The sequence below is a fragment of the Sebastes fasciatus genome, chromosome 3 (genome assembly GCF_043250625.1).
Source record: "Sebastes fasciatus isolate fSebFas1 chromosome 3, fSebFas1.pri, whole genome shotgun sequence".
Classification (NCBI taxonomy): domain Eukaryota; kingdom Metazoa; phylum Chordata; class Actinopteri; order Perciformes; family Sebastidae; genus Sebastes; species Sebastes fasciatus.
In genome coordinates, this window is record NC_133797.1 from 33,683,580 (window position 1) to 33,707,125 (window position 23,546).

At 41.8% G+C, this 23,546-nt stretch overlaps 1 protein-coding gene across 1 annotated transcript in view; it reads right to left on the reverse strand.

Annotated features, from left to right (window-relative positions):
* Positions 1 to 1,462: 1,462 nt before the first annotated feature.
* usp43a (ubiquitin specific peptidase 43a) overlaps positions 1,463 to 23,546 on the reverse strand; it is a 130,876-nt gene continuing 108,792 nt past the window's right edge. The window contains exons 12-16 of the mRNA XM_074630513.1: positions 21,874 to 21,993; positions 15,578 to 15,827; positions 12,178 to 12,336; positions 3,969 to 4,130; positions 1,463 to 3,832 (exon numbers count right to left, since the gene is read on the reverse strand). Of these exons, the coding sequence (XP_074486614.1) occupies positions 2,703 to 3,832; positions 3,969 to 4,130; positions 12,178 to 12,336; positions 15,578 to 15,827; positions 21,874 to 21,993 (1,821 nt within the window). The 3' untranslated portion in view covers positions 1,463 to 2,702. The remainder of the gene's footprint in view (positions 3,833 to 3,968; positions 4,131 to 12,177; positions 12,337 to 15,577; positions 15,828 to 21,873; positions 21,994 to 23,546) is intronic.

The window sequence follows — 23,546 nt, forward strand, 5'->3', positions numbered from 1 at the left end:
AGACAACAGTAACCATGCCATCATAAACATGCCATAGCAGGCCTAATTATCAAACTTACAAATATATATATATATATACATATATATATATGCAGCGCGCATCGCATGTCATGTGACAAAGAAACAACCAATCACAGCTGGCAGATATCTTTTCATTCTTCCGTAAATATCAGTCTGCAGTAATTAAATGGAGGAGAAGTCAGGGCTATACCCAGAGCTTTACGATCTGTCCCACGGACCATCTTACTTGCTTCACCCTTCACCCTTTCTGTCTGAGGACGTCACAACATCCGGTTGAAAGGTCAGCCAGACTGACGCAGAGAAATCGAGCAGTAGAGCTGCTGTGAGGGATTTACGGTGCTAGAAATCCATTTATCTTTGTTTTATCTTTGTTGAGTTTAGTCAGTGAGATTACTGCTAAATTACAGCAAGTTCATCATCATAGTCATCGCAGCACGCAGGTTTTGGTTGCTTAGTAACGGCAGGCGCGACAAGAGTGCAGCCTCCCAAGCACCTTGGACAAAAGGATGAAAACAACATGGCTGGCATTTTCCACGTTTTAATAGATGTGAACGGCCCCTAATGTAGCCTAATGTTAACACATAAAGCTAAATAGACATTGATCATATGCTATAGCATGGTTATGTTGTCTTGGTTAATGTCAAGTTGTCATAACAGACATCTCAAACAATGTCAACTTTGCATTAAAAATGACATAATTGACCGAGTGACACTAAATGACAACGGTCATAAACATTCATATAGACTCCTTAATGTTCATTACAGGTGTCATATAATATATGCACAACCCCTTCAAATAAAGTGTTACCAAGTATGCTTGCATGTTGCCCCCATAGTGTCCAAAATAAATCTTTCAGAGTATAAATTACGCTCATAGGACATAAATACCATCATAATTTATCATAATACTCTGAGCTGTGGAAAGACAAAGTGCACAGCAAAACCTTCATTATGCCGGATTCTCAAAATAATAACTGCCAAATTTGAGTTCTCACTGATTAATATGGAAGATTTAATGTGTCTAAATTAAATCAAAAGAAATAAAGTGAAATACAATATACACTGTTATATGCATTTCCTTTTTTATGTTTACATCTACTGTGCCATAATTAAATGTAAGCACATGTTAAAAAGTTAAAAAGTTTTATTTTTTGAGATGGAGACGAGTGGTCCATGCCAAAACTATTGACTGTACATTTAGTTACATTTGTGATTGACTGTCTGACTGCAGTATTAAGGGATGGATTGTGTTTCAAGCAGGTGTACAAACAGACACGAGGGGATATTCTTGGCACAATTCTCGGCAAGTGTGGACAGCTAATTAGTGTTAGTGTTTGTTGGCTTACGGTAAACACACAGTTAATGCATACAGTACATACAAAGGAAATACATATATGTATTGTATTTCTTTTCGTTTCTTTTTTGAAATTTGTTTTAAATGTTCTATAGATTAGATTGTTCAGACACTGACACTCTTTGAACCTTACATTTTTGCATCATTTTTGGTGTTTTGTGGAGTATTCTTCTCTCTGATAACTGGCCAAATGCTGCAATATTTCCAGCTCTGATACAGTGATGACTGAAAAAAAATCAACAATAGTGAGTGTCAGATTCTGGTTAAAATCCTTCACAATCAAAGAGAAGGGAGTATTTTTTTAGACAGCTACAACCGCGGCTTCATAACAACATGAGATGCAGTCACATTCTGCATTTTAAGTCAGGAGAAAAGCTGTGCTAATTACGGTCAGAGAAAAAAAAGAAGAATAAAACCCATGGAATGCATTCAATATGGTTAACTGATGTTGTATAAAAAGATTAACCAAGGGTGGATATTGCATTAATATTACACTTCAGAGTAGACAGATAAATCTTTACTGCTCCTGGTAGGGGATTCAACGTATAAGCCAAATAATGATTAAGACTCAGGTCAGTGACTCTACAGAATAACACTCCTACCCAGCGAGTTATTACAGCTAGAGGTCCTGGTCTTTCCACTGCAGGTTTAAGACGGAATAAACAATAAACTGCAGACACAAGGGGACAAGTCAATGCTGTATCGAAACACTCATTTATGTCTAAAGTACTTTAAATGAATACTAAACAAGGGATTAAAGATGAATAATTAATGTTAATTGGAAACTGCAGTCTCAAAGCACCACCGTTAATCAAGTGGACACATTACATTCTTATTAAATGAACACAATCAGTGTGTCTTGATTGTAAGCAAACTACCATGAGAATTCAACATGGAGCGATGAATTCCAACACTACAGTAATAAGACACAAATGCGGATAATATGCGTGTAATGTGCATGTGTGTGTGTGTGATTTCGTGCTTCCAGTGCTAAAACAGACAAACTCATTGGTCTAAACTGCATATCAGTTGCTCAGGCACTTGTTTTAAGTCATAAAAAAAAACAGAATTAAAAATGGACGTTTGATGGGACAGGTCGCATCATTTGATTCTGCTCTTTACATCCCAGCATTAAAAGGACCCTTCATTTGCTCCGTGTCGCTCAACTCCGTGGTGCAAGAAGGCTCAAGTGGAGCCTCTTTATTTTCTGCGCACCACTGGGAAATTTGAGCTCTATTGCTTTTGATCTCAGTGATTGGACGTCATTCACGTTATGACAGATAAAAAGGCTTCGTGTGTGTGTGTGGATGTGTTGATTATCTCCTTGTCAGAAGCTGGACTCGGGGACTGTCCTTTTGCGTCCCAGCGAGGTCGTGCTGTAGCGAGTCCTCTGCAGGGTGCCGTAAGACGGTTTGTCCGTTGTCAGGCTGCGCGACGGTGCCGGAGCGGTGGACATCCCGTTACGATGCAAAGACGCTGTCCTGCGCATGCTCTGCTCCGCTTTGGTGGGGATGTTGGAGGAGCTCTGGGAGCGCTTGATGTCCGTCGTGGTTCGTCCCGCCTTCCCGTTTGCCAGCTCATCGCCCAGATGACCCGAGCCATTAGACCTGCCCCCTTCCACCCCGGCTCCTCCTCCTGCTGCTCCGTTGGACAGCGACAGCCTCGAGAGGGTCCTTCTGCTTCCTTCCTCACCCTCTCTGGACTTCCTGGAGTCCCTATCCTTCTTCAAGAAGTTACCTTTAAAGAAGGAGAGCAGTCCCTCGTTGTTCTTGGGCACTTCTTCTTTCTTGGTCTTGGAGTTTCCTTCATGTGCACCGTGGTGTTCCCTATCCGCCCTGTCCCCTTTTTGTCTTCTCAGGGTCCCATCATGAAGGCTAGGAGTGCTGTAGCTGGGTTGAACTCCAGCACCGGAACTCCTTTTTGTCTCGGCAGTATCCTGGGAAGCATTGGAGGAGCTTTGCTTCCGGGCATCCTTCCTCCTGGTCAGGGTGTTACTGCTGGAGCTGCTGCTGATATTCGCGGTGCTTTCGTCTCTTTTCTGGCTCTCCTTCCTGCGTCTCAAGCTGCCCGTCTTCTCTGATGTTCTCCTCTGGCCCTCCGGGACCTGTGGAGACTCAGGCGGCGGCTCATCTCCTGCCTTATTCATACAACTCAAACTGGAAGATCGGACATTGGTTGAAGCTCGGCTCTCAGTGCTGCGTGGATCGCTCATCAATGTTGCTATTGGATCCTTTGTGCACCGGGGACGCCGGCCAGATTCCAAATACTGCACCAGCTCCACAGGGGCCGGATCTTTGACAGATAGAGGCACTGGGTCTGGTTTCCGTCTATCCTTTGAACCAAAGGACCAGCGCAGGGGAAACACTTTGCTCAGGGTGTCCTTGGTCTTGCTGGGGGTCCTCATGCTCACGCTGCGTCCCTGAAGACCCCTGATGAATGGCCTGCTCTCAAAACCCCCTGACAATTATGCAGAGAGGAACATGTTTTAGTTTTTACATTTAAATGCAACACCTTTGCACAGCATTAATCTTGAAATAAACAACCAATAAGCTACTAAACTGATTATGGCAAATACTAGAGTGTGGCCCGTTACCTCTTTCCTCTTTAGAACCGTTTTCAAGGAAGACCGGAGACTCAGGCGAGTCGGGTAAGGAAGATGGGCAGGTGGTGGAGGATCGAGAGACCAGACTGCCTCTCTTGCTGTCCCCCGTCAGCCGGATTAGCCAGTGGTCTGACATTGATGAACTTGTGGATCCTGTGAGACACACAGAGGGAAGAGAGCGATCAGAGGAGGAATATAGACCATAAAAAAGCACTCCACCAATCAAGCCCTGCACTCCTATAACACTGTTGGTTATACATTTTAAAACAAAGATTATGAATGTTCGATGAAGCAGAACCAGAGATAGTATTTTTTATTCCATGCATTCTTCTTTATCAAAACCAAGCAACTATATAACCCACAATGCAACTGGACCGCTGACAGTTACAAATAACACTCGAATTTCACTCACCCCAAAAAATATGAAATCATACAACGTACAACTCCAGTGAAATGCAATCCTGTCAGCACCATCAATATGTGCATAATACACCGTAAAGCACGGCCTCCTCCTTTTTTCTTGCCAGACTCCTCTGTTCTGTCAGATCGGTAATTAGAACAAGAGTCGAATGGCGCTGTCTGGTAATGTTATTCCAGGATTTAGCCAAGTTTCGTGAAACAAGGACATTACAGCTCCTGATATCCCGTTAGAGATGTCGACAGCAACAGTCTTATCTTTTTTTTCCAATTTTGAGAAAAAAATTAAATAAAAAACCTGCCGATCTGAAAAGTTTATTGATTTATTAAAGTGTAATAAATCATTTTAGAATGCAAGTCACACTTATCTTAGACACAAATTAAAAAATTATCGATTGAATAGGTTCTTCTTCTAACTAATCCTAAAGCAGTTTATTGTGCATGCATGGACATGGCTCTGCAGCACTCAGTGTCAAATAGCCCAGGAAATGAATGAGACTAGTACTAATAAGAAAATCAGCGCCTCAGTGCACCTCACATTTTACCTTTAATTTTTTTCCACCTGGAAATAAAGGAGTTTGCATGTTCTCCCTGTGTTAGCGTGGGTTTTCTCCGGGTACTCCGGTTTCCTCCCACAGTCCAAAGACATGCAGGTTAGGTTAGGTTAATTGTGGACTCTAAATTGCCCGTAGGTGTGAATGTGAGCGTGAATGGTTGTCTGTCTCTATGTGTCAGCCCTGCGATGGACTGGCGACCTGTCCAGGGTGTACCCTGCCTTCGCCCAATGTCGGCTGGGATCGGCTCCAGCCCCCCCGCGACCCCTAACGGGATAAGCGGTTGCAGATGGATGGACACCTAGAAATAAATTGATATTAGACGGCATAAGTGGGCACAGAAGACGACGCTCACTCTGTGAAATTTCATACAGCTCTTTCTGGCAAGTGGAAGGAAAGCACGGTTCATAATGATGAAGGTTGAACCTTACACAAAAGAAGCCTTCTGACATTTAGTGGTATCTGTAAAGGCATGCCCTCTACTGAGCAGCCACGGCCAGTTAATAAAGTTACATATTTGATGACCTTCACGTTCATGTACTGATTTACCACTGAAAAAATGCTATATCTCCAGACTACTCTATCCTTAATAAACGTTCACCACTCTACTGTGTCCTTGGTTCGTTATGTCTGCCTTTTCATCCTGTAGTAGCACTCAGCACACAGCAACAGTCTGGAGGCCAGACTAGAGGCTCCAAGCCCCGCTGTTACCCTGCACAGGATGGGCGTTTATACATTTTCTTTCAAATTTGTTCTACATGTCATTGATGCCGACAAGGCCAATACCAGGCTTCTTCAATACTTGATGTGAAGAGTGTAGCAAGCACACTTAATCCCATCTCGGCACGGAAACACAGCATGTAATAGTAATAGTGTCACGTTTAAAAAAATAAATCATACGAACAAGAACGCAGCATGGTGTGTGGAGCTGTGTTAGATTCTCCAGACTTGTAGCTGTCTTTGTGATTGTCAAAGGGAAGATATTACAAGTGAGGCTTTCGATTGTGAATCCAGCAGATGCAGAACAAAATATAATTACATATCTACAGTTTCCCCACAGTGTCTCTCTGCTTCTCTCCATTGTGCCTTCAAAAATCGTTTGACATTGCTGGGATATGATTAATATACACTGTGGGGGTGTCATTAGTTTATTGTATGCCGCTGTTTAAAGCTGCAGTGGGTAGAAATGGAGCAAATATGATGAAGAAAAGTTATTTTTATAATACGGTCACTAGTTCCTGACAGTAGTGCATTAGACAGGTAATTTGAAAAAAACAACAACATGTTCCTCTGTGTCCTCCGGTGCTCCTAATGGCATCTGCAAGATTTCACAGGCTGGAGTTAAACAACCAATCAGAGCCGAGCTGGAGCCTGCCGTCTATGAGCCGGCTGTCAATCACTCGCACTGATCAAATATGAATCAATATTCTGTAATGCCTATTTCTCACCTCAAATGTTTTCAGAAACATCTTGTAGTGTACTGTTCATCTGTAAAATGAGAAAGTTTGTGACCCCGCATCCATGCTGTGATCCGTTGAAGAAATACCAAGCACCGCCCACCAGCCAGAGCACAGCCAATAGGAACGCTCTCTCTCTGAAATGACCTGGGATTGGCCAAAGTCTCCCGTCACAAGCTCGATTTTTTAAAGCCTGAAAACAGAGCCATGAGGAGGTGCAGAAGTCTAATTTTCTCCCAGAGCACTTGAATTACAATATGCTGAAAGCTTATTATGGGATTTTTGCCCAATGATGCCAAAAAATTGTTGTCCACTGAAGCTTTAAAGAAGCTTAGCCTTTTTTGGGCTATAAATAAATACATATTTTTAAAGTCTAATTGTCCCACTTTCTGTTTATTTACACAGCAGAGGTGGAAACTGTAGTTACGATTCTATAACTGATGGGATTTTGCAGGTACTTGTGAAAACTTTTCATCACAAAAACTATTCACACCTGGTTGACATATTTAAAGCCTGAAAACAGAGCCATGAGGAGGTACAGAAGTCTACAGTAGTTATCTCTCAGAACACTTGAATTACAATATGCTGAAAGGTTATTATGGATTTTTTGCCCAATGATAACAACTTTCTGCCTACTGAAGCTTTAAGCACTTCATATAAATTATTTTAGGAGGAGTACCTCTTTTTTTTATTGAAGCCAAACATCTTTGACGGCAATTACAAAAATGTGTGGGGACAAAGAGAAAAAAGTCTGTGGCAAAGAGCACCGTCTGCCCTGTTGAGAAGGCACTTATAGTATACCGGTTATTAATGTAACCACAAAGAACTTAAGTACTGGTAGAAAGTACATTTGAAAATCAGAGACACAATGATCCAGAAGCTGTAATCCGGCCTACAAGCATAAATTGGACATAATAAGCTCTCTGGAGTCCCATTTTTGCTCTCACTGTACGCATAATAATGTGTAACAATGTGACTCCAAGTTTTGTTTCCAATAACTCCAGGAGTTTGTGAGTGAGTGCCGCTGACACAAAACTCCTTAAACTAGGTAATAGCCAGTTCCGTTTGCGTTTGTTCCAGCATGCTGAGACTGCCGAGGCTGAACCAGTATCATAGCAACTCACAAAAGGAGGAAAAACAGGAAAGCAGGCATTACAAAGAGGACACTCTGAGTGCTCAAAATGTATGATGTAGACAACTGATATATTTCCTCTCTAGTGTGTCCAGTGCTGTATCTATATTCAATCGGAGCGGGCCAAGTAAACACTTCAGTCTGCATCTATTACATCCCTGTATATACAACAAGCGAGAAGGTCTTGGTGAATGTTACCGTGAAAGAAGAAAAACAAGATGCTTCTGCAGCAAATACACTTAATGCATTAAGGGGTGCAGGAGCTCATGAACCTTTGTGCAGACAAGATCTCTGTCTTGTGGAGCCTGACTTAGTGTCGGTAAGCAGAGGAAGACAGATTTTAGTGTTGAGGTAGGCAGATGGAGAGCTGCAGTTGTAGCTGCACCAATACTTAGGGAGTTAGGGGAATAACTTCCTGGGGAGTAGGGCGCAGCTCAGGCAGAGATCTCACAGCTTTGTATATAAGAAGTGGACGTAGTGGGGCCAAAAGGCTGTTTGCTGACGCCCAGAAACGATGATGATTGAGAGGGATTATTTTTGTATCAGGCTGCGCATAGTTTTTTTTTTTAGGAAATTCTTACACCTTTAAACTTGACACTAAATTATGCACCAGTGAAAAAGTATGAGAAAGGCTTTTATCATTCCCTGGAGGATGCTCCTTTTGAAAGCCTCTGAGAAGCAGCTGAATAGAGGGATTCCCGAGAAGACTCTGGGACATTGGGTCTTGGCATCAAATGTGGAACACGGCTTTGATATTTTGCATTTGAAGATTGTGGGATTGAAATGAAAATACAATAAATGATATACAGAGATATCTACTGATAAAGGACTAAGGAGGAGGTGGAAGGAAGAGAAGTAATACCATGCCGTGCTTTTGGCTAAACCAAGTGTCATGTAATTGGAGGCAGAGTGCAAAAGATCCTGCAAGGGCTTGGACGTGCTTAATCAAGACTCATTTAATAGAACGGAGAGCAAGGCATGCTGGAGGGCTTGACCTGGGGACACGTTGTTTTGAACTCCTGGAATTTTAAGCAATTTTCATGAGCAGGAATGAAAGAAGCTCGCAAAATGAAGTTATTTTAAGTGCATGTCCAAGATATAATTGGTAAATTTTGAGCAGCTCTTATTGATTATTTCTACTGGAGCAGCGGTGTCACGAAATAGGGTAAAGCTCACGGACGGCAGTGGATTTGGATTTGTTGTTACGTGACTGAATTTCAGTTGGACTCTAAGACTACGATGTCTTTTAGATTATGATCAGAATTTGCCAATACTAGCAAGCGTGATACAAATGAACGACCATGAGGGATGATGTGCATAGCAAAGTTAAGGTGGGCTAATAGAGGTAAGAGATCTCTTTTAGACAGAATGGCAGCAGCAGACCAGGATTTGATAGCTGCTCTGATGCGAGACAGCTCGTCTCGTTGCAGTGATGCTTGCATAAGCACACTATCGAGGGTGATGCCGAGAAATTCAAAGTGCGTGGAAAGGCATTTGGTTTTCTCTTCTGAAAAAGGTACGCCCGACTCATGGAAAAGGCTTTTGACTGTGGAGGTGCTGCAAGCTGGCGGGGATGAGGGAAACGTAACTTATAAAAAAGTGTTATAAAATAAATGCCTAAAAGATGCAAGACAAAGGGAGAGTTTGCAGGGGTTGAAGACATTGAACGCCATTTTTTAATGTCTGGTTTTTCCCAGCCATGAACCAACCCCCTGCCGGCTTCATCATCTGCACAACATTATCTACAGAAGCAGGAAAAAGGCTCTTGAGGAAATAAGCTATTTACACTCTGAATGGAAGAACTGTGAGGAGCTGAGACATCAATGGTGAGATATTTTTCTTAGAATATTTCCTGGTAGCAACACCTATGGGGCTTCATGTATCCCGTTTTAACCTCTCTTGACGAAGCCTCCTGGGAACGTCCACACATCAACTACACACATGAATAAATTTACAATTAGGTTGTGTAACATTCTCATTAAAATGACTGCAGATAGGAGACTTAAATCCTGAGGGCAAAAGTAACTGTCGATTTGGAAGATGGCTTACATAATTTAACACTGGCTGGGGCTGACACTTTGAGGTGGAGCAGTTCTTGGACAGAGGGAGGTTGTGTGGGAGAAGGAACCGCAGATGGAGCAGGCTAGGGTTTTATGCCCGGTAAAACGTCTGCTGATTAGGGGCAGGTTGACTACAGACCAATCTAGTCTTTGATTGGATTTCTGGATATACATCTGATATGCATTGGCAGAGAAGGATTTGTTGTATACATTAAAGAGAGAGAGAGTCACTGTAGGAGAGAGCAAGTTCAGAGGCGGGCAACGCTGAATTCTGCCAAATTTAGAGTTTTTGACAGTCTGGGATTGCTATCTTTGAGAATTACAGAAAGATCCTAACAATCCATAAATTAACATATTCAGAACTGCTTAACAGTATCTTCAACATTTTAAGTCATGGTCTGTCAAAATGAGAGCAAAGTATTTTCTAACAGAACACTTGTTTGCAAATAAACAATATTCCCTTAATGAGGAGGAAGTTGATGCAAAAGGAAGAGAGAAGAAATACCAAGCTGAATTATACGCTTTAATTGTGCTTTTGGCTAAACCAAGTCACAAATAATTTGGAGGCAGAGTACATATGATAAGATGGATATGCTAAATTGAGAGTCATCTGATTGAATGGAGAGCATGGCAAGCTCGAGTGCTTGGCCCGGAAACATAGTTTTGAACTCCAGAAATTTTAGTATCTGCGACACAATATTCATGACCAGGAATAAAAGAAGCACGGAAAAAGTTATTTAGAGCACATGTCTAAGTTTAACACTGCATGGGACTGTTTATAATTGGTATTTTTGAGCTGCCCTTATTGATTATTTCTACTGTCGCTGCGTTAAAATTTGGTTCCTGAATCTGGAATTGCTGCTGCAGGGGGCAGGAACCGAGAACCCATGGTTGGAGCTGAGCCTGCAGATCCCAGGGTCCTGTTAGGGTGTGACGTCAGCAGGAAGAGGGGCAGCTTGAGCCATCTTAAAGGTTGAAGAGGTTGGGCCCGGGTTGTTTATATTACAGGCAGAGGAATTCGTGTTTCCTTCAAGGGAATGTATTCTGGCATTCATGACAGTGAGAGCTGATTTCACGTCGAGACGGGAGGACAGGATGAAAGCTTCAGCTTTGGTCTTTTTTGAGGGAATATAGTCTGAAGGTCTGGGAGAAGCTAGTTGAGCCTCTTTGCTGCAGCTTCACCTTTGGGAGGAGCGCTGTTTGAATTACCGTCGTTCATGTTGAACTCTGGGGCATCGGCGGAGCTTTCTTGACTCAGAAGGGAATTGAAGAGCTCCTCAAGGTTAAGGCTGGATGGAACTGTGTATAGTGCTTCCAGGATGCGGTGCATGGGCCATCCGGCAAATCGTTTGCACGTCATGTGGGTGATGCGGCACGGGCGAGGGGCATCCACTTCATCCTCAGAGCGAACCTCTGAGATGATTGCAATCGCATAAGCAATGATAGCTGAGTCTGCGTTTTGAGAAAGCTGAAAGAGCAGGCAGCGATACTGATGTAGGGCAGCAGCAACATTGTCAAGGCAGAGGGAGAGATGGGAAATTTGTGCGGCTTAAATAGACCGTCAAATTGGGAGGGTGTGTTTGGTAGATGATATGGATATTAGGGCTGGGACGACACACCTATCTCCCGATTCGATACCATCACGATACTGGGGTGCCAATTCGATATGTATTGCGATTTTCAAGTATTGCGATTCAATATTACGATTTATTGCGATTTTAGTTAACTTTTTTAACGCTAGACCAAAGTTGAATCATCCACTTCTAGGGAAATTTACTTTGGAAAATATCTAAATTAATAAACTAAAATGTTTGATTTTCAGCATGTAGAGTATGTAACCTCCGCATAGACCTAAATGAAGCAAATATATCGATTCTGGCATTAAAAAAAAAAAAAAATCGCAATACATAGGTGAATCAATTTTTTCCCCAACCCCTAATGGATGTCATGTGTGTATGTAGCAGCGCAACTCATGTTGACTGCCTGAATTAGCTTGCAGGCGTCGCTCCATGTAATGTTAAATCTCATAATAACACGATAACTGGAAATGCATTCATGCTTTGAACTGTGGTCCTTTCGTGTTATCTTGTTATTCATGGGTTATCCCAAAGTTACTCTAAATTATTCCTGTAGCACAAAACAGTATGTGTTCCTACTGTTCAAGGATCAGCCCGGGGGAGAAACAACATTTATATTCTTACAGTATTCTAATACTGAATAGCCTTCTTCTCATTAAGTATGGTAAAAATGCATTTAGTCTGCAATGATTTTGGACTCACAAAAACAACCTTTCAAAAGTCTTTCCTTCAATATCTGTTAACACAGACATTTATGTGTTAACAGAGATAAAAAACAACAACTGTATAATTCAAAACAAAACCTATTATTTACATTTGAAATAGTTTTATCCCCAAAAGAAAAAAAATTAAATGATTAAAACTTTCATTTAGTCGATGTCCCCACAGTGTTGCTCAGATGGCTCAGGGAACATATGAGCAGTGTGTGTTGTGAACACAGTAATTCAAACATGTTTGTCTTTTTATCTATTAATTCCTGTTTGCTAGTCATTTGATGACTCACCTCTGACGGAGCAACTGGCCGACCATGGAGGGATGGTGTTACGTCTCTGGTAGAAAAGGATGTAGGCTCCTCTGGTACAGACTTCTTCCTCTGGCACCAAGTCCACGCTACTGTCATCGTAGCTATACCACTGTGCGTCCACTGAGTTCCTACAGTAAGCTGGGTTAGAAAACGACAACAAATATAAACAAAGGACATCAGGCTTTGTTTATACAGGAAAAATCATATAAAGTCATAGCTGGTTTTCATCTTGTCATGACTCGTGAGTACCCATAGAACCCATTTTCATTCACATATCTTGTCGTCAGAGGTCAAAGGACCACTTTGAAATGATGCTTTAGGTAAATGATGCATCAGTGTCCGTTATTATAGTGCATGAGGCTCCCATTTCCACCTCCATGCCATAAATGACCCTGAGACAAGATGCAATTGTCAAGCAAGTTGTCATGGAGATGGATTGTCGCTTCACCTCCCTCATCTCATCTCCTGCTGACTCCAATTCTCCTACATATTGGCCTCAGTGTCGTTCGTCTTCATCAACCATCCCCTGCAATTACACACCTGGTCCTGCCTCACCTGTGTGTCAAGTTTCCCCTCCTGCCAGTCACCTGGCATCACCACCTACAGTACATACCACCCAGGGTCTCTCAAAAGCTGAAGGAATGTAATACTAGACTGGAGATGGAAATGACTCTCAGAATGTGGCAGGAATGTTTTATTTTGAAGTCCACTCATTCATTCTACTTAATTATATTATTATTATTATTCTGTAAGGCTGTCCTTTGAACTTTATGTGAAAATAAAATAATACGAAAAAGCTACACCTACAGTATTAGGGTGAGCTAAGGGTTGGACTCATTAGTGGTTCTAGTGTTGTCTGAAAAATCCTCCACACTGGCATTCTTAACGGCTGAATGGGCACTGTTGGCAATTACTGAAAAAATACATCACACACACGTAGGGACTAACTTGACTGCTTGCAATTACTGTCGGTGTGAGCATTGGGAATGATCATAGTTTATAGAGCCAATGACTAGAGGTCATTAGAGTCCCAAATTGTCAAAGAGTTGTATCCAAACGGACACTTTTAGATGTTTCAAGCCTTATATTAAAGTTTATACCATGATTTAGGTGAATAGTCAATTCTGATTGGCTGCAGGGTGTCCATTAATTCCTGATAGAGTGCTCCAGGGATGACGTATTTTTGTAGGCCAACCAGGAAGTTAGCATCGCCCATGGTTCTCTCGACAAAGAGCCAATGGGATTTTTCCATTGGGTTTTGGATTATTGCAGAAAAAAAGCTCTGTGGCAAACAAATGTTTATGATACTTACACATTTTGCTCACTAAGATAATCTTCACAAATGAACACCGCTTTTATGATTTTTGAAGAGTGAATGCAATCGCCAGAAGTAAAAAGCTAACGTTAGGCTATAAACGAACTACACCACGATCGCAAGTAAACACAACGAGACTGTAAAGGCCGACAGGTCGGCGTAATGACGTTTAGTAGACTAATTTAGCCACTTGTTAGCAACCGCCTTTTTAAAGACACATAAAGGCTTCAAAATTCACGAGTGGGATATTTACTGACGTATTTTATGTCATAGAACAAAATGTAAAATTGTCTTAAGCTTGTGTTAACAAGAGACCTTATTTCAGGCATCTAACTAAAAACCCATTGAAAAAAAATCCATTGACTTCCAGACGAGGGAACCGGAAGTGCTAATTGTCTCACATCCCATTCGAAAATCTTGATATTGATTTTGGGGCCCACGACATGGCTGGATAGCTAACTAGTCTAGTTGTTAAACATACTGTCAAATTATATTTACTGTTTTGTAATTGCGATTAATGTGACGTAAATTGACGTTGAATCTTGCTAACATAACGTTAGCGTTCTGGCTCCTAGCTGAGCCAAAGGGTTCTACGAGCTGAGCGGACTAGAAATATCTCCCGTTGCCAGGTCGTTGCTAAGGTCTGTCCTATTTACTGGAGCAGTGAACAACTTTTCCATTGCATAAGAACCTTATGGGATTCCAGGTTCCAGGTATGAGCAGTGTTCCAGTGTTACCAGGGAAACTGAGTTATGGATTGTGAAAATGTTTAGATTTTGGTTGCAAAACACATAAATATATAAGTATTTGGTTGGGCTGTTAGCGCAGGTGTTAGTGTGGGTCTCCTGCTTCCTCCCACAGTCCAAAGACATGCAGGTATGAGGTGTGAATGTAAGGCTGAATGGTTGTCTGTCTCTGAATGTGTCAGCCCTGTGAGAGTCTGCCGTCCTGTCCAGGGTGTACTCCGTCTTTGCCCAATGTCAGCTGGGATCGGCTCCAGGCCCCCCGTGACCCTGAACAGGATAAGCGGTTACGGATAATGGATGGATGGTCTTAATTGTTTTTCTTTGGCAAGTGACCATGGCGTAAGCGGGATAATTCGCCCTTTGAGGTGTCCATAATCCTCCCCGTCATCCATTAATTCCTGAATACCCCACCAGGCATTATCCCTTACGTAAGTTACAGCCAATCAAATTCATTGGCCACTAGTTTATGTTTTTCTGGAGGCATCAGCAGAGTGGCAAAGAAATAGCAAAGGATGTTTTCCTCTACTTCACATTGATTTTGTTGTTGCTGCAAACCCCAGACATAGAAAAGTGTGTCTACTGCTCATCCACACAAATTTAGAAATTTCAACCTGATCTCAAATGTTGTCTACCTCGCCGACTTTGTATATTTTGACACTCCAGGACGGGGAAGGGAATCTGTTCTCTCTGTTCTCTGTTGTAACATGCTGTTGTTATCCTCAAATTTGATGCTGATCACAACACAATCCCACCTCTCCATGCTCCTAGTTATCTTTCCAAATACGACATAGTGTGTTGGGCTATTTAGAAAAGCTTGTACTTAAAGCGAGCAGTGGGTAGAATTGAAGCAAATATTATAAAAAAAAGTTATTTTTATAAAATAAAAATCATGTGCCTCTGTGTCCTCCGGTGTTCCTAATGGCATCTGCAAGATTTCACAGATAGGAGGAAAACAACCAATCAGAGCCAAGCTTGATCATTGCCTCTTCTATGTCTCTGGCAGCTAATCAAATAATAAGCACGCCTGTATTTAATATTGGTACAACAATTCAACAACGGTTAGTTTTTTTACGGTTCGGTTTTGCATCCCTAGTATTCAGTGTTATGAAGTGAAGGACAGTAAACAAATAATCATATTTGTAAAGGTGTATTCACCAGATGTTGGTATTTTTAGCTGATATTAAGAGGATATGAATTCTGCCAACTAATCAACTAATAGATGAATTGTTTCAGCACATGTTCATTCATTTGACAATGTCGCAAACAAAACACTTAATAGACTGAGTGACTACATGGTAAATAACGTATTATCCCATACCAGTATAATGTCCTCCATGCATTCCTCCATGATGGTTGCACACAGCGTAGAGGTCGTACTGATAGTCGATGGGGAGGATCATGTCGGCAGGTTGGTGATGTTGACCCGAGGGCTGCTTCCAGGGCGGTGGCCAGGCCCCTAAGTTCAGGTTCCTCATACTCTGACTCCTCTTCACCACATGGGGGGCCATGTCCAAACCAGTCAGGGGGAAACGCACCAGGGTTGACAGCTTGTTCCTTCGCTCGCCCACCTGTTTCAACATTTCTTATTCATATACAGTACACACATGTGCAGGTATGAAAAATAACACACATTTTTGTAATGTGAAAATCTATGAGGAGTGGATCTAACAGAAATGAATTCAACACTGAATTGATTTAACAGGTATCAAATTAATGTTGCAGCAAATAAAAAATAAACTGCGGTAACTATAATAAAGTCATTTTCGATAAATATTGGGGTAATTTGGCAGTAATTCCAAAGAATTTTCAAATAGGTTACTTGCTAATTATCACCTAATTACCATGAAGTTTGTGGACCTGTAAAATGAAGTGTTTCCTAAACTGCTTAATATAAAACACTAATAAAAATGAGATAGTTTTGAAATAATATCACATCAAAGACTAATCACATGGAGTAGAGAACTAGCAGCACAGGTGTCAATAGGCTGATACATTCAAGCATGTTAATGTGCTTTGAACACAACGCTATCAGTGATGTCGCAGCAGGATTTTTGCATAAAAAAAACATCTATTTGTGACTCCTGGGTGCGAGAAAAATTTACCAGACATGCACTTGACGCCACCAAGAGAAGTGCAGCAGCAGTTTTCTGTGCTATGTGAATAATTCGCTATTGATGCCCCTTTCCCCCTCCTGGGATTGGCACCTTATCATCATGAAAGGTTCTGCATACCCCCACAAGCCTTAGAAACTGTGTTGTGCGGATCACCGGCTGAGTTGGTTAAGTGCCCTGTGCAGATCTGGTCCTCGGCACAGAGTCCAGCAGAGTGACTGACTGAATTCTAATGCAGAGGCTGAGAAAAAACACTTTGGTCAGAGGAGGGAGACCACGGCGTTGGAATGGGAGCTTTGCGGGGAGTTGCCTGATGGCCATGGCTGGGGTTTGACCTATGGGATGTGACTGAGCTCAGGGCTCAACATGGTGCTACCTGCTTGAAAGAAGAGGCAGAGGGGTGCCAATCAAGCACCGGGCAAAAGGTGGACACCTCGCTTGGACTTAAGCTTGGCTGCAAAAATGTTTTCTGGTACGTGTTATGTCAAAGAGCCAGAAGATGTGAGGGAGGTAGAGGTAGAGTGGTGACAGCTAGATAAAGTTGGGATAATTGAAATGCCCTGATTGGCCTTAGTCATCATGCAGGGACGTGCACAGATATTTTGATGAGCAGTGATTTAAAGTAAAAGCACACTCCGACAAATTATACCCCTTAGCTCTTTACATGGATCTAACACGGATCAGGTACTGTATGTTTAAAATAAAGAAGAGAGTATTCTGTCATACAGTAAGTACTGTATAATGTAGGATACAACAGAATATGACCTTGTTGTATATGTGTGTCGGGCGGCTGTGCTCCTAACCGCTTAGGATGGGTTAAATGCAGATGTTTAGAAAGGAAACTAGGACAGCATACCAATTGGACTTTTTAATATTGCCAAACGGACATTTCAGGCAAGATGCCCTTCTTCAGTGTGTGTTCTGGCAATATCCTCCATCCCCTGTGGCTCCCCCTGTTGGGATGTATTTGTTGTGGTGGTTGCGGCCACCTATAATTAACCCCACCGGTATATTGATTGTTAAATTGCCAGAACACACGCTGAAAAAGGGCATCTTCTTCATGTCCATGTGGCAATATTAAAGAGTCATCGACCCGGGACAACCTCTGGCGTGAAGCGGGTTGAAATGATGTGCAGGTTGCACCTAAACCACAGAACAACCAGATTTAAAAATGTTTTTAAATGTTATTGAGTGTAAAGTCATACACTAACAGTTTTGTAGGGTACTTTTATATGCAACCTGAAAATTATGTTTGCATAATAAGCGACATAAAGTTATGTAGAATTATTGTCCCAATCCCCAATCTACTGCGCACCTCCTGCATCACAAACAGCACAAGACGAAGGCTTCGTTACACATTTATCGGTAAGTTAAGTAATAATGTAGAACATTAGACTGTGTTCATATGCAACTCTAAGAGTTATAAAAAGTGTCAGCTTTGAAGTGTTGCCAGTAAATGAGAGACGTGTCCGAGGTGAGTTGCCAGGCGCAGCACCGTGGACAAATATTGTGTAGCCATTAATGTCCGTATGTCCACCGTATGAACTTAAGGTGCACTGTGATTTAGAAGAGTTACGAGTGGATTGCTGAACCTTTCAACTGCTTAAATGGTCAAATAATGACATAATGCACTCTCTGCTAGCCTCTTCGCTATAATAACCTGCTGGTCTTTTGTAGAGTGCGTCTGTGTGTGAGCTGCCTGTAGCGAGCCCATTGTATAACTGACCACCAGTAACGTTACATATTCCTATTCAAATGATAAATGGATGAACAAGCCTCATCATTCTCCTCACAACGGCAGAGCTTGAACCAGCCAGTTACAGTGAAATTCGACTGAGCACGGTTACACTGGACGTTTGGACTTTATACAAGATGATGTTTTTGATTAATTCATGTATAGTCGCCTATGTATTATAATGAATATACATGTAATATGTAATTGATAATTATCTTATATTAAAAGGTTAATCTGAACAGATGTTATGCGCAGTAATTCTTGAATATTGAGTGGTTGTGCTGAGCCCTGATGTCAACATAAGCATGGGTGGAATTCTATTTTGTTGAGTTGTCTCTTAGCAAAATGCTCTGAGTGAATTTAAGTTCGATGATGCAGCGTACAGTATATACTGTATATCTATGGCTTTTATTGTGAAAGTTAACAGTTAATGGCTTAGTGATTGTGGGGCAATAAGTGTATTTAATACGCATATTTTCCCAAATTAATAAATACAAAGTATTTTGTGGCCGTTTGTGTTGTGAGGCGCTGCTCTGCTCACATTAAATATATTATTTTCACCCATTTATTTATGGATTTGTCTCAATCAGTCTCTTTCCTCTCGTCCATCTGCCATTTTCCTTCAGCGCAATGCACCTGGAACCAGCTGGAAAGCTAGGCCCCGGATAGAGATGGGTGGAGAAGCCTTGTCGACGGCCTATGCCCCAAGAGGGGTAAAAGGCCTAACTAAGTAAGTAAGTAAGCAATGCATGATGGTATACATACAGTGCTTGATTAGTGACATGGATGTATAAAGAGAACTGGATACAGCGTTGGAGGCGGGTCCCCGTTCATTCCTATGAAAGTTGCTCAGTGGCGCATGATGCCAAAATGGCTCGACTTCCATCTGGAAAAGTTCCCGGATCTTCCGGCGATCTTCCGGCCATCGGACATGCGCAGTAGTGTCCGCTCGGTCACATGACTTGTGACGTCGTCACGGTCTGGGTCTCATTCACATGAATGGAGGAAGGGAAATAAATAATAAATAGTTTTACAACTTTTAGGACCTAATGATTTAAATAAGGGCTATTGGAGTATTTGTACTGGGGAGTTGATTTACCCAACAAACAAAAAAATATCCGCTGAGTTACAGACATCTCTTTCCCAATGTAAGTCTATGGGAAAAAGTATTTTTGGGTTAACATTAACTACGGCTCTGTTCTATTCAGTAAGCCATGACAGCGAGTCAGCATGCACAACACCACGACGCTGAGACTCAAGCAGTCTGGAATTCAGTCCTCATTAGTTTTATTAGTTCACACCTGTGCTTTTCCCACTGTGACATGTCCAAATGTCTACTTACTGCTTAGAATTAGCGTGGAATTGGGACACAGCTTTGGAGAAGGCTACACCTCGAGAGACTGTCGTTCACAGTTTTAAACACGTGGTCAAAGTTTACAAAACAAAACAGAAAATGCTGCTTCGTTAGGTTTAGACAACAAAACGACTTAATTTAGTTTAGTAACAATCATCACCCTGGTTTGGCTAAAAATGACTACGTGAGCGAACGTTGACAGTGATCTCCTGGGTGAAAGTCCTGTGTTTGTTTGACAAATCCACCTCTCCGCCATCCCACCCGTAGCGGATTTTCTCGCTTGTTATACTCGTTATTAGGCTCGTTCGAGATGAGCTGCGCCTCGCCTGGAAAGTAGTCGAGATCAGGCGGCAGCAGCAGGGGTCTGTGACAAAAAGCCTCATTCAAGTTGGACAGTTTCCAGCTGTTTCCAGCTGCAATTCAAAGAATGTAACAGAGATAGTTACATCCTGTTAGATCCCATCTGTTGGCTATTTGTAGTTTGCAGACCGTGTTCGGATTTATTTATATTTCTTCGTATACTGTGTATCTGTGGAAATGTGTGCATCTGGCATTGGATTATATCTTTTATTATTTTTATGTCTGCCTTGTAAAGCACTTTGTAATGAGCACTTGTTTTGATAACTGCTATATAAATAACCTTTATTATCATTATTTTCAACCACACAAAATGTGTGTGTTAACCGATGAAACCTTTATTGCACAACATGAGACTAATAACCTGCAATCTACCGTTAAATATCACAATTATACACAGAAAGTGAGGACTTTCTACAACACGTGGTGTCAAAACTAAGAGCCAATCAGCCTTTTGATCAATTGAGAATGCAGTTTAGTTGTATGGGAACGTTATTTTTAGCAGACAGGTCTGCGTTGAGAACAGAAACACAACCAACACATTGTTGGTTTCACACAAACAGCGGTCTCCTGGCCGAAAGTCCTGTTTGTTTGACCTGTCCATCCTTCCCTCCCACCACCTGCTCTGACCATCTAATATTGACGTGGATGGGTTCACATTGTACATCTTACTTGAATGCCCGGTGCGTCGGTATCAGATGCCGAGGGGCAGCATTTGACACCCAGGCTGGTATATACTGTAGCCGAGCAGTGAGGATAAAATCCCGAACATGACAGTCATGCCCTCTGTGGAGGAGGCAGCACAGTGAGATGTATTTTATGTGTCCTCTGTGACATGCTGCAGGTAATTACTCATTAGTGCTAGTTTCTTTATCTTCCTGCTGTGTGGCGAAAGATCTCTCTCCTCAAAGACGAACACCAGCAGAATGTTTCTCAGTTGAATGCAGCTGCAATCATTTATGTTCTGCCTTTCAATAACCGTGACCATATACCGCTGGAGATGGAGGATATGTAGGATTTAGCCCTTTCGTATTTTCCCATCTGAGGTCACCGAGGCTGTTAAAAAGCTTCACAGCTTCAAGAAGCCAGGGGTGGATGAGATGGGATGTTGACGGGCTGTTGTGACTGACATGCATCTTTAATAATTCATGGCGATAAGGGACAAGGCCTACGGGAGACGGGGGTGCCAGTTCCCATTTAAAAAAGGGGGGGAGGCCACAGGGTATGTTTCAATGATTTGGATATGCCACTTTGTTGCTGGAAAGAGACAGTAGCCGTCAAAATTCACATTCAGGATGAGCGATTTTATGGATTTTTATTTGTTGTCAAAAATGTCCATCTAGCTGGGCAACAGTCTGCATTCTTGCTCAGCACTTATGTCACCCCTCCCTTATAACCTTTCAAACTGTCATAGCCTGAATCCTTATTCTCTGCAGAACATTTGACGCGACAATTACCATGAGAGCATTTTCTTCAGTTCGTTTAGCTATTCAATTCAGTTGTTGATCATTTCGTTACTTTCACTCCTCACAGAAGGCAAAAGCAAAACAAAACACAATTAGAGAAAAGCATGGATGAAATTCTAATAAGCTTAAAGTTTCTCTTAAAGCTGCTTTAATTGAATTTTGGGGCACTCAGGGAGAACAGAACAAGCTGTGAACACATTATTGACTTGTCACCTTGTGAAGTTGGTATGGAAAATGAATTAACCTTTTCACATGTATCCAGCAAACCTGCAAAAACATTCATTTGGCCTAGTGATTCGCCCTGCTTTTATCTCTATTGTGGTCTGCACCAATTAATGCCTGAGGAAAATATCTGTCTCACAAGCTGCTTTATCAGGGTTTTTTTTTCTGAAAAGAGCTCTCTGAACCAAAACATCAAAGCGTACGTAAACACTCAGATGATAAGTCTCTGTGGGTGAGTGACCCCTTTCACATTACACATAATAGTGATCAATTGTTGATCGATTAGTGCAGCTTTAAGAGATAAATTATCCAATGCAAGTTTAACCAGAGTACCTGCCTTCACTAGAGACCACTTTACGGCTCGCATACCTGTCTGAAGCGCTTGAGATGGAGGATCAGTATGTCGGGGAGAGTCCACAGGCACATCTTCACCATGCCCTGCTGGAGCTGCTTACAGTGGGGACACTTCCAGGCGTCGTCTGGGGCAAGCTGGAATCAGTCAATGAATCAATCAATTACAAATCACATCACATTGCTAGTAGAAGTGTAACTTATGTAACTTATGAAATGAATGTAAATGTTTACTTTAGATGATTTGTCCTTATATGGAAGCAGGTGTTATTAATCTGTGTTTCATTAACTTTGCCCTGACCAAAACTTGCATTATTTTTTTTCTCCTTTGTTTCTATTTTTTCTTTCTTTTAAAGCTTCAGTAGCTAGAAAAAAGTTATCTTAATAAAACGGTCACTATCCTGACAGTAGTGCATGAGACAAGTAATCTGAAAAAAAAATCATGGGCCTCTGTGTCCTTCGGTGCACCTAATGGCATCTGCAAGATTTCACAGACTGAAGGAAAACAACCAATCAGAGCCGAGCTGGAGCCTGCCGTCTGATTAGCTGTCAATCACTCGCGAACTCCGATCAAATGGTCAAACTAGGCAGCGCTGATCAAATATGAATCAATTCTGTTACTGTAATGCCTATTTCTCTCCTCAAATGTTTTCAGAAACATCTTGTAGTGTACTGTTTAGTTGTAAAAAGAGAAAGTTTGTGACCCCCCCAGTCATGTTGAGATCAGTTGAGGAAATAACAAGCACCGCTCACCAGCCAGAGCACAGCCAATAGGAACGCTCTCTCTCTCTGAAATGACCTGTGATTGGTGATTTTTTTAAACCCTGAAACAGAGGTATGATGAAGTGCAGAAGTCTAGTTTTCTCTCAGAACACTTGATTTACAATATGCTGAAAGGTTATTATGGAATTTTTGCCCAAGGATGCCAAAAATATTCTGCCTACTGCAGGTTTAAGGGTCATTGTAACTGATAATGATACTAATAATTTCAATAATAATATACTACTACTACTACTACTAGTGTAATACTGTATACGGTGATACGGTGATATTTTTGGAGACAGTTATCATACTGTAAAAATCTCATAGCGTTAGAACCCTACCTGGAACTCACCGTACGAGAAACTCAGTCAATACTTGACCTTTTACATGTTTTTCAACAGTGGAGTTAGTTCTACGTCACCTTAATAGAAGCAAGCAAGCAAGCAAGCCAAGCAACCTTTGAGATATGCATTACTGTAGGTGTTTGCTGCCTCCATTTCTGCTTGCTTTATGGTTTTACAGGCTCTATACTGCAGACTGAGGACTATAGAAGATAAAGTGCAAGGGTCACCTGTGTGTGACTGACTGTTCAAACATCTTCCCACCACTTGTCCTTGTGTTGTTGTTGTTGTTGTTGTTGTTGTGGGGTATGGACCTGACACAGGAGACAAGCTTCTAGCCCAGTATATACCCGTCACACTGCTCAGAGGTTGACCTCACGAAAAAAGATTCTATTAAAATAAATGATCTCAGTCACCACAACAGCCCTTTGTGATTGCACAATGACTCCTATATCATTTGTCAGTTAACCCCAGTCTATACCTGTTGCTATAGTTACAGGCCTCCAGGGACTTATTGTCCCTCTTAGATAAACTCCATGCCTGTCTCCTAAAGGTGCTGTATGAGATGTTTGGATTCTGCTTTATGAT